Below are 12,106 nucleotides of genomic sequence, written 5' to 3' on the forward strand. Positions count from 1 at the left end.
TAAAGCGCAGTGTTACATGGCTTCTCCCAAAGGAGGAGCAGTTGCTTGTTAAGGGTGCTGAGAGAAGACCCCCGTGCGCCCCCCCCCCCACAGAGCTACAACTCCCAGAGTGAGCTGTAAAGAGGGTTTGATGATTAAACCCCTCACTGTAGCTCTGTGGAGGAAACAGGGCTCTCCATATAACTCTTAGCCCAGGGATCCCCAAACTTCGGCCCTCCAGATGTTTTGGACTACAATTCCCATCATCCCTGACCACTGGTCCTGTTAGCTAGGGATCATGGGAGTTGTAGGCCAAAACATCTGGAGGGCCGCAGTTTGGGGATGCCTGTCTTAGCCCCTTTAACAAACCAAAGCTCTTCTTTAGGGGAAACCGTGGCTGTTTAAAGTGGTATCGTGAGGTGTTAAATGAACGGTGTAAATTAGGCCTAAATCCTGTGGAGTTCAGCGGGTCTTACTCCCAGGTCAGTAGAGGATTGCAGCCTATATGTATCTCAGAAAAGGCAGCTGAATAAAGATTTCCAAGCTGTTGCTGGGTTGCTTGAAAACTATTTTTCCCTTGCTGGAAAAGGTTTGGAAAAGGCCAACCAGAATCTTACAACATTTGGGTGCTGACACGATAGAGGTTTCTAAAAGTAAGCACGCCATGGAGAAAAAAATGCATGGAGAGAAGCTTCTCTCTTTCATGACACTTGGAGCTATCCGATGTTGCTGAATGTTGGAAGATTGGGGACGGATTAAAAGAAGGCACTTCTCCACACAGCACATAGTTACTCTGTGGACCTCTCTCCCGCAAGGTGTATTGACGGCCGCCAGCTTAGGTAGCTTCAAGAGAGGATTAGACAAAATTTGTGGAGGGAAAGGTTATCGGTGGCTACCAGCCGCAGTGGCTATTTTCTGCTTCCACTGTCATAGTCTGCATTGTTGGGAATCGGAGGTGGCGAGAATTGCTGTTGCTCTTGGGGTCCTGCTTGGCCTTTGGGACATCTGTTTGGCCACTGTGAGAACAGGATGTGCTAGGTCGGATGGGCTGTTGGCCTGATCCAGGAGTCGGGCTCTCTTCTTAAGAGCAAAACCCAGGAAAACGATTTGTGCAAATGGGTAAGCACTGGCCTTTCCCCTCCTTTTGCAAGGAAATGTTCCTGTTTATTTATTTCACTATTCAGAAGCCTGCCACCGCGATGTTTAAGAACACCATTTCACCGACTCCCCAGAGGTCAGTTCTCTGGGATGTGCCGCGGTGCCTTGACAATTCTTCGCCATCAATCAACCGTCAATAAATAAATACCACGTGCTTTATTTGGAAGGGCTTGGCCAGCCTAGAACCTTTCCTTCTGCCCTGACCTCTTTTCTTCTTTGTCTTGGGAGCTCTCTTTTTTTTAAAGACTCATCATTAATCTGAGACTAGGGAGGTTTCTACACAATTTATCAGTGCTCTGGCACGGCAGCCTTCAAGGATCATCTCCATTGCAGCTGGAGAGGGTTCATTAATTCAAGCGACACCCAAATAATCCTGGTGTGACCTCTTGATGCATGTTGGGATGGATTCTGGGAAGACATACACACACACACACCGGCTTCTTTAAAGTTTCCAGGGTTCAACCTGGCTTCCTTTTGAACTTTAGCAGAGCTGGGGAACAATTTGCAGCCTGGGGGGGGCACATTCACTTCTATGAGCTGGTGAGGGTCTTTGGCAGAGTTGCCAACTTGAATAAAGCAAAGTATTGAGATGTGTGTGTTTTGTTAACACTTTTCACAGTACAATAAAAGACAACCTAGTCTACATAAAAAATAAGAGGAAGAAATTAAATGAAAAGAAACAGAAGAGACAGAAGAACGCAAGGTCCTCTCTCACAAATATTTCTTAAACTTTGCCCCATACAGAAAAAGGTGCGTATCCCCAACTCTCACCTGGGAGCATCTCTCTCTTCTCCCACCGCTCACCCTGAGAGATCTCGCAGGGGGTTGGACTCGATGACCCTTTGGATAAACTCTCCTATGATTCTGTGGACCCAACAGTTGGAGCCCAGTGGTGCCGGGTAGACCAAGTGTCTTTCAGCTTTGGGTTCCCCAGCCAGCTTAGCCCGATGATGATGGATGATGGGTATTGCGGTCCAGCAATGTGTGCTTGGATCCTGCACGCTTGCGGGTTTCCTGGTTGGCCGCCGTGAGAACAGGATGCTAGGTTAGGCGGGCCATCGCCCTGACCCAGCAGCGCTTTTACGTTCTTAACATCCGGGGACCCAAGATGAGGAATGACGCCGTAAATACTGCGCTAGATGTCTCTGGTTTCAGTATAAGAGGACTTTCTACGTTCCTGAGAGGAGCAATTGGTGGGCCATCTCACTGAACCAGTGGGTCCCTCCCTCTCTGATCTAGCTCTTTCTGACTGATGGCTGCCTCTTGCTACTTTCTGACCCGTACTAAGCAGAGGTGAGAGACAAAACATTTGCTTCTCTTCCTCCTGCCCCGCTGGAAACCTTGGAAGCTCAATTCCACCCCACCTCAAGACCTGCCGTTTTGTTCTCTGAGGTTCCCATCCCTCTGAGCTTGGCACCTTGCTCTTGTTTATTGTCACTAACCCTCCTTTGAACAGCCACCGCTGGAAAGGGTTGATCAGCCGTGTGCTTTTCCTGGGGGCACATAATCGGGATCTCTTAACGCAGATCGATTTTCCCTTAGTGCTGGTTAACAGCCCTGTTGTCCGCAGCCATGTAGGTTTATATGTGTGTGTGTGTGCGCGCACACACGCTTTTAACTCAAAGGAGTGGCCTTTACTGAGTCAGCTCAGCTGTTTCTCTCTCTCACACACACAGCCTTTTTTTCTTCCTCTCCGTGATCCATTTACTGGTGATTCCAGGGATTGAACCTGCAGCCCTTCTGTATGCAAGGCGGTCGCTTTGTCAGTGAGCTACAGCTCCTCCCCAGGATCGCCAGTCTCTTTCCAGTCCTCATCTGCACATGGAGCAGAATGATGAAATGGATTGAACCACTTTAGACTGCAAGGGAAGAGGAAATGTTAACCCCCTTTTTTCCTTTTCCTTTTTTAAAAATAATTTTTATTAAATTTTCCAAATAAGCGAAAAATAAAAATATTTTTTTTTACATTCCATCTTATATTCCCCTCTCATTTCAATTTCGCTCTGCCGAGCTGTGACTTCCCTCCCTCCCTTCATTCGGCTTTCTTGTTCCCTCTTATCTCGCAGTTACTTTATACAAGCATAAATAAATTAAGTTCGTAGGATTTATTTCAGTCCTGCAAGTGTCTTTAAACTTCTACAGTTATTCTCTATATAGTCAATAAATTTACTCAATTCCCCTTGGAACTTTGTCTCTCCCTGGTTTCGGATCCCACAGGTCAACTTTGCTAATTCTGCATAGTCAAACATTTTCGTTCGCCACTCCTCAATTGTTGGTATCTCATGTAATTTCCATTTTGGAGCTAATAATGTCCTCGCTGCGGTTGTAGCATCCCGCCTTTTTTTCTTAAAAAAAAAAGATGCTCTCTTGCCTTTAAAAAGCTCCCTACAAATAGTGAGCCAGCATACATGTCCTCGCTCAGGCATAGACAAACTCCGGCCCTCCTGATGTTTGGGACTACAATTCCCATCATCCCTAGCTAACAGGACCACTGGTCAGGGATGATGGGAATTGTAGCCCCCAAACATCTGGAGGGGCGGAGTTTGCCTTTGCCTGTCCTAGCTATTCCCCCCCCCCTACTTGTAAGGCTTTTAAAACAACAGCAACCTAACAACATTTATTAAGTTTTACTTATGTACACAAAAAGCAAATCATGGAATAATTTTATAGAAAGGAAATGATAAATACTATAACCAGCAACATTAACTCATGGTTCTCGGGCTTAATGCAATAAGGTATATTATTTATATACAGTGATTTCTTCTATGGCTAGAGCAGATTTCTGCTTTTCCTTCTCCTTCTATATTTGCTGGGTATCCCATGTGGCTAGGAACCACATGCACAACAAAATTTCCAATTACCGTACATTGCAGGAATATATGGAGTTTTTAAATCTGGAAGAGCACTCTGAAGTGGTGCAGTCTGAAATGGTGCCATTCGTTTTATTTACTTGTTCTGCTACATATGTTGATGGAGAATGACGGCCGACCAACAGTGATATCAGCTGATTGGCATATAGGCCAATTACTGTTACATTGCTTCAAATTTCAAGCTGAAATCTGCTTCCCCGCTATTTTCAGTCATTGGTTCCAATCCTGCCCAGCTAAGTTCTACTCAAAGTAGAACTATTGATTTATTAAAAACAACAACACCTAAAGTTAGTCATGCCCATTAATTTCAAGAGGTCTATTCTGAGAATGCAATAGATACAAAAACCAAAGAGGCACACATTTTAAACATGCAGTTTAAAAAGTAATGGGCACACCACATTAATGTGGGTATGTGTGCGCAAACACACACACGAGTACACAGTACACCTCATGAACACAGACACACCCAGCTGTCAGGCTTGAAATGAGCTATTGTTAAGTCAAATTTTGTGTGTGTGTGTGAGAGAGAGAGAGAATGAATGAATGAATGAATGAATGAATGAATGAATTTTCCTGCAGGTTGCAGCTGGGGAGAGATGGGTTAACCTTTCCAGGAAGATCACAAGCCTCTTGTCCTGCAGTTAGGCTGGGGGGCGGGGGGGGGGAGCCTTCTATTGGAGCTGATGTGAAAGCTTTTTTAAAACCTAATTGCATCGGGAGGGAAAGGAAGCCCTCCAGGGGCTGCATTTGGCCTGCAGGTTACCAGTTCCTCATACCTACCTCTTTATTTTTTTGTTCTTAGAAGAAAGCCGAGTTTTTTCCAAGACGCCAGATTGTTGCACTCTACACCATATTCCGCTCTTACACGGTAACACTTGTGGGATTGTGCGGAACACAGCCAGGGATAAGCAGGAGCAAGGCAGGGCAGTAATGGAGACACAGCCGAGCGGCACATTGGCTGCTTGGAGAGCTCAAGCTGAGCTAGAGAGGAAATCCCCCCAGACCTGGCAAGAGTGACCTTACTGTGCCAGTCATCCAGAAAATGAGTCTTTTAGCACCTGAGGCTTCTTCCCTGCCATGGCTGGCAGATCTCAGAGCACAGAGGTATTAAAAAACAACAAGGAAATCTCCTGCTAAGTAGGATCCTGCTGGTTCAGGGCCGAGTGGGCAGGAGGGAGGGAGGGAGGGGATAACTGCAGAGTTCCTCCAGAGCGGCAGGGCTCTGCTTAATATTTAAAACCAGGGCTCGGTTGGCAAGTTACTTTTTATGTGAATGCTTAAATGAAGAATGATAAATCTTAGGAGTGCATTTCTGGGAGTAATGAGTGGGTCTCACGAGCTCGTCCTTTAGTAGGGGTGGCCAAGTTTGTCATTTTGTTTTCTCTCTGTTCCCCATTTCCACAAGCCTTTTTGGTGTGTGTGTATCGGCTTGCATTTTGGGGTGTATTTCTTCAAATCCCCATGACCTGTTGTCCACATTTTTGCAAGCGCTTTCCCAGCGGTGGTGTAGCAGTCAGACCAGAGTTTCCCAAACTTTTGGGGGCCGTCACACTCCCCCCCTTCATGTCATATACTCACCCCTACCGTGTAAAAAAAAAAAACATTCGGAATTATTCAGAATTAAAAAGCATTATTCCAAGCAACGTTCAAAATTCGCTGGGTGCAAGGTGCATTCCGCACATGGCTATCGGCCTTTTGCAACCTAGTGAAGATTCCCAAGTGCCAGGATGGCCTCTGAAGTCTCCACCATCTGAAGGTGTATGTCTGGGGATTCTTGGATCTTGACTGCAGAAATTCCACCAGTTATATTTTATCTGCACAATCTGAATGAATTTCAGGAACCAAAAAGGCGTACTGAAGAATACGACTTTTGATCCGTCTGGCCCCAAAATGGCAACTAGGCATTCCATTTCGGCGACTGTAACCTTGGTTTAAGGAGCCGTTCGGCACCTAGCTTTATAGATCTCAATTTCTAACACTGGTTCTGAGTTGCTGTGGAGCAGGCTTCTGAAATCTTTGGCGCTTGGCAGAGAATCTCTCCCGCAGATTCCAATTAGCCGATGATGCACCATTGAACATTCTTTTCACGGATATGTGTATTTTTGGCTGGAGAATTGCATTTCAAAATTCAGGGCAGCTTCTCAGAGGATAAGTGTGTTTCGGTTCATGCGTTGGTTTCGAGGAGGACACCGCTGGTAGGTTTGCAAGGTGAATTAATCCCCCCACTTTACAGAGAGCTGGGATAGCTTTCACATCCTTGCTGAGTGTGCAGCTGGTAGCAAACCCAGGTATGCTTCCTGTAGGGAGTGTTGGGATGCAACTGGGCTTGTATTAATGCTAATGGGATTTGCCTTGGAAGGAAGGTGATAGAGAGGATAACCTCCCAACTTCCTAGACTGTGTTTCTGACCTAACCTGTGCTGGCCTTCCTTCTGCTTGTTGGACGGATGCTCTCGGGGTTGCTGAGCTCACTTCCTCCCTCTCAGCACCACCTTGGGAGAGAAGACCCTCCATCCTTTGTTTCTCCCTCCTGCAGATATCAACGAGCAAGCCTGGTTCTTTGCATCTCCAACTGGCAGCATTTGATAACTTTTAAGTTGAGAGAAAAGGTGAAGGCGACATGATAGAAGTTTATAAAATTATGCATGGCATGAGAACTCTGGAGGACTCATGGACATCCAACAGTGGAAGCAGAGCGGAGTCACCATGGCTAGTAGACTTTGTTGGGGCCACCAATGTTTCTGAATACCAGTTTCTGGAAACCACCAGAGAGGAGAGAGCTCTTGTGCTCGGGTCCTGCTTGTGGGTTCCTCACAGGCATCTGATTGGCCACAGTGAGAACAGGATGCTGGACTAGAGAGGCCATTGGCTTGATCTAGCACAGGCATCCCCAAACTGTGGTCCTCCAGATGTTTTGGCCTACAACTCCCATGATCCCTAGATAACAGGACCAGTGGTCAGGGAAGATGGGAATTGTAGTCTAAAACATCTGGAGGGCCGAAGTTTGGGGATGCCTGATCTAGCAGGTCCTTATTCTCTCTCTTTTATATATATATAATTTTTTATTGAATTTTATATAAAAAAAATTGACAAAACATCCATCTTACATATAATATATATAAAGACCACTTGGTCATCTTGTCCCGAGACTTCCCTCCTCCTCAACTAATGGTTTTCCTAATTATGCTCTGATATTGCGTTTTGTTATTCTGATTACCCTTAAACCCAAATCTTAAATACAACATTTAAACATCATATTGATAATAATTGATATCTCTAACCTTACAGAACTTCTTGTGGCCCTACTAAGGATGTCAGTTGTTTACAATTGTCTCTCAAATACATTTTAAATTTATTCCAGTCTTTCAAAAAGCCCTGGTCCTGCTGGTTCCGAATCTTCGCGGTTAGTTTCCCCAACTCGGCACAGTCCATTAACTTCATCTGCCACTCTTATTTTGTTGGGATCTCTTCCTGTAGCAGGTCCTTATTCTCTTCCTCCCTTGGATAGAACTAGAATCTTTTCTATCAAGCCTGTGTTTCCTTTAGCAAGCTTAGCTTTCTCATTTTCATACTCAGAAGTCTCAGTGGGGCTGCATATCACAGGGAACTGAAGTCTATTGTGCAACAGCATGTGTGAAGGTCACGTACTTAACAGCTCTTGGACCACATCAGTCTACCCACACATGGCAGTGGCCATCTACAACTCACTGCTGAGTCTCCTGGCAATAGAAGAGATGCCTTTTTTTTTAAAGCGCCCCCCTGGCCCTGGGTTCAGACTCCAACATCATCCTTGACCAATGGCATTGCTGGATAGGACTGGTGGGAGTTGGAAGTCCCACAATATCTGGACGGCCCCAGGTTTTTTTGAGGGCTTCTCCGGTATCACTCAAAAGCAGCAGGCTCACCATTTTCCACATCGTTTGGGTTTTTGGGTTTCTTTCTTTTGCCGCAATAGGATTTTGCCTTAAAAGAGCGGCCTTTTTTTAAAAAAAAAACACCTTTGCATATTCAGGGAGGGAGAGTGGTGTGAATGTGTGTGTGTTTGGAGATAACAAAATCCCTAAACCCCACAAGGCCAGGGCTTATGGGAATGCTTCAGAATTGAGATCGGACCAGGCTTGTTAATTAAAGACTGAGATGGGCTTACTGGAGTGTCTATTCTCCAGGGTGGTGGCAGCGTGGGGGGAAGCAGAGAGAGAGGGGGGGGGGGCAAAAATAGATGTGTGGTTCTGTCAAGTTCGACATGCGTTCATATGCCGAACACCTGCTGTGGACATGCACAGAGACACACGCCATGACACCTAAAAAACACCGCTTCTACCTAAACTGTTTGGAGGACTGACAGCTGCCTGCGTTTAGCAGAGGAAGCGACTCCTCTGCCCACCGTCCCTCTGCCAGATGCGCCGTTCTGCAACCCCAGCAGGTCCTGATTGGGATGTAATCACTCGGATAAAGAGAAAAGACACAGCCCAGCTGTCATTCTTCTGGGCTGGCAAGGGGGGGAAGGCGGGTGGCGGGCAGGGAGGCACATGCTACAATCTCTCCCCCCCCTCCCCGGCCTCTGTTTTGTAACCCGTCGCCCGGAGCTTAAGAACCACTTCACTCTTTACAAGGCAATTTGCGTTTCTGGCAGCTTTGGTGCTCCCTCCCCCTTGACCAGTGGGCCCAAGGGTGAAGGGGAGGGGTCAGGGAGCCTTTGAGGGGCTGAGGGCCTCATTCTCTTCTGGCCCACCTTCTGGGGGCTTCTGGATAATAGCAGGCAAAAGGAGGCAGAGCAAAATGCACGCACGGTTTCACCTTTGCACAACAGTGTTCACTCACACATTCTCTCCATTCTTGCCAAGGGAAGCAAGGTCCACAAACAGAGCTCAAGGGCAACTTCCAGCCAGGCAGGAACACTCAAGGAGGGTGAGAAAAGCAGGGCTGGTCTGGGGAGAGACTGGAGGGCCGGATGGGGAGGCCTGGAGGCCACATTCAGACCCCAGGTCTGAAGTCCCCCACCCCACCCCGTGTTGGTGGCTGTGATAAGCTTATGGCGGCAAAGGGTGTTGGAGCCTGTGGTCCTCCCAATGTTGTTGGACCACAACTCCCATCATCACTGACCATTGACCCTACTGGCTGGGGGCTGATGGGGGGGTTGGAGTCCTAAGCACTTCTGGAATGCCCTTGATCAGGGAAGGCTGCCTTAGGTTGTCAGCCTGCAGTCTAGCCCAACTGTTTTGGTTTACAGCTCCTAGGTGCTTATTGTTGCTTGTAACAATACCAGTAATAGGCATTTGTCCTTAATGTTCTCATTAAGAAGCAAATTCATAAAAAAAAGAACCCAGTTCTTTTAAGGCAATTTCTTGCTTAATGGAGCTCGTGGGTGAACAGCAGGCACTGCTGTCCATTTTTGGAGCAAGTGGCAGCGGGTGGAGGGGGCAGGCAGGATCTGTTTCAGCACCATGGATAGTGGCTCAGATGCAGGTCTTTAGGGCAGAGGCTGTTGCATGGATAGGCAACCTAAGGCCCCGGGGCCGGATCCGGCCCAATCACCTTCTCAATCCAGGCCGCGGACAGTCCGGGAATCAGCGTGTTTTTACATGAGTAGAATGTGTCCTTTTATTTAAAATGCATCTCTGGGTTATTTGTGGGGCATAGGAATTCGTTGATTTTTTTTTTTCGAATATAGTCCAGTCCCCCACAAGGTCTGAGGGACAGTGGACTGGCTCTCTGCTGAAAAAGTTTGCTGACCCCTGGGCTGTTGTATATCCGTGTCTTTTTCTCCTCACCAAGTGACTTTGGGGGGTCTTGGAGTTGAGGTCCCAGGACAACTGTGAGTGGCATATTCCATCTGACACCCGCCCTTGATCATTCACCTCCCAAATGGTGGGGCTGGAGGGAACCAGGACATTGCAGCTGCCTTGGATACTGATGACAATAATAATATCAACAACAACAACAACAACAACAACAACAACAACAACAACAACTGTACTGTGCCCATCTGACTGGGTTACTGCAGCCACTCTGGGCAGCTTCTAACAGAATATAAAAGAACACACAATACATAAAAAAACTTTCCAATATAGGGCTGCCGTCAGATTTCTATGGAAGGTTGTATAATAGTTTCTGTCTTTGATATCTGACGGGAGGGCATTTCACATGGCAGGCGCCCTGTGCTGTCTATTATTACGCTTTGTATTATGTTATTATTATGCTTCGTCAAATGTATTCTTAATGTTGTACACTGCCCTGGGATCTTTTGATAAAGGGGGATATATCAATCAAATCAATCAATCAATCAATCAATCAATCGGGGCTGAATGATCTTTTATGTCTGTGATGGGTGGGGACAGAGAGGCGAGAGAGGGCAGAGATAGGTTTGTTTCTACATGTCCGTTCCCCTCTATCCTCCACTCAAGACAAGCCAGAGGCAGTATCAGAGTTTAAGGACATGTCCAAGCAAGAGAAAACACTCAAGGAGGGTGCAGAGCAAGGCCAGCAGGAGTGTGTGGCCTTGGGGATAGAGGTGGGGTTGAGGAAGGGGCTGTGGCCTAGGGAGAGTTTCGAGGGCTAGATTTAGAGCAAGGGTCCCCAAACTAAGGCCCGGGGGCCGGATGTGGCCCAATCACCTTCTAAATCTGGCCCGCGGAAGGTCCAGGAATCAGCATGTTTTTACATGAGTAGAATGTGTCCTTTTATTTAAAATGCATCTCTGGGTTATTTGTGGGGCCTGCCTGGTGTTTTTACATGAGTAGAATGTGTGTTTTTTATTTAAAATGCATCTCTGGGTTATTTGTGGGGCATAGGAATTCGTTCATATTTTTTTTTCCAACATATAGTCCGGCCCCCCACAAGGTCTGAGGGACAGTGGACCGGCCCCCTGCCGAAAAAGTTGGCTGACCCCTGATTTAGAGGGTCACCTTGGTCCCCCTGGCCTGAGGTTCCTCACTATACAAAATGGTTGAGAGTGTCAGCCAGAAACAAAAGCATGGGCCAGAAAACAGAAATACTAATGGCAGTAGCCGCAAGGGCAAGGATTTCTGTCCTTGGGGGAATTCAAAATAGCAGCCATGGGGATTTCAAGCAGGCTGTGGCAGCAGTGCAAAGAGGAAGGCGAGTTAATTATTAGGGTTGGATTCCTGGCTAACTCTCAGTGTTGTGTTTTGTTTTTGGTTCTCCCCTTCACCTGCCAGGGGGCTGGATGCACAGCCCTGGTAGTGGCTGTCGTGGCACGGAAGCTGGAGCTCACCAAAGCCGAGAAGCACGTCCACAACTTCATGATGGACACGCAGCTCACCAAGCGGGTAAGCGGCCTGCGAGCGGGTGGCAGGAGACCCTCCTGCAAGTGGTTCAGTGGCTGAGCACCTGCCTTGCATGCGCAAGGTCCCAGGTTCAGGCCCCAGCATCTCCAGGTCAGGCCAGGGATGCCTCTTGCCTGAAACCCCGGAGAGCTGCTGTCGGTCAGTGTAGACAATATTGAGCTGGGTGGACAGTGATCCCAGGTTCACTTCCGAAAAAGCTGGTATTCAGGGGTAGACTGCCTCTGATGCTGGAGGTTCATAAGAAATCACGGCTAATAGCTGCCAATAGACATACCCTCCACAAAGTTGTCCAGTCTGGGATTTGAGTTCCTGATATTACAGCAATGTTAATTGGCAACGGAACGGGTCCACTGTAGACATTAAAATATTCTGATTTCGTTCATCCTTATGCTTGGATTTGGCATCCCTTGAACCAGGGGTAGGCAACCTAAGGCCCAGGGGCCGGATGCGGCCCAATTGCCTTCTACATCTGGCTCGCGGACGGTCCAGGAATCAGCGTGTTTTTACATGAGTAGAATGTGTCCTTTTATTTAAAGTGCATCTCTTATTTGTGGGGCATAGGAATTAGTTCATTAAAAAAAAATCTATAGTCCAGCCCACCACATAGTCTGAGGGATGGTGGACTGGCCCACTGATGGAAAAGGTTGCTGACCCCTGCCTTGAACGGACAAGGCTGCATCAGAACCTTCTTTTTTTAGGCTGTTGCTTTTGCCTAGCAACTTCCTCGCACTCCCCCTCTGGTCCTCCGGGGCCACCTCTCCCCGCCCTCCTTCCGCCAGATTCATTATCTAAA

At 47.3% G+C, this 12,106-nt stretch overlaps 1 protein-coding gene across 2 annotated transcripts in view; it reads left to right on the plus strand.

The window, feature by feature from the left end:
* The window catches only part of KCNN3 (potassium calcium-activated channel subfamily N member 3), a 98,503-nt gene that overhangs the window by 57,921 nt on the left and 28,476 nt on the right, over positions 1-12,106 (plus strand). For both annotated transcript variants that reach the window (XM_060269989.2, XM_060269990.2), the window contains exon 5: positions 11,185-11,295. In XM_060269989.2, coding sequence (XP_060125972.2) covers positions 11,185-11,295 — 111 coding nt within the window. The remainder of the gene's footprint in view (positions 1-11,184; positions 11,296-12,106) is intronic.

The sequence above is a fragment of the Zootoca vivipara genome, chromosome 16, assembly GCF_965207765.1.
Source record: "Zootoca vivipara chromosome 16, rZooViv2.hap1.1, whole genome shotgun sequence".
In the NCBI taxonomy this organism is placed as follows: Eukaryota; Metazoa; Chordata; class Lepidosauria; order Squamata; family Lacertidae; genus Zootoca; species Zootoca vivipara.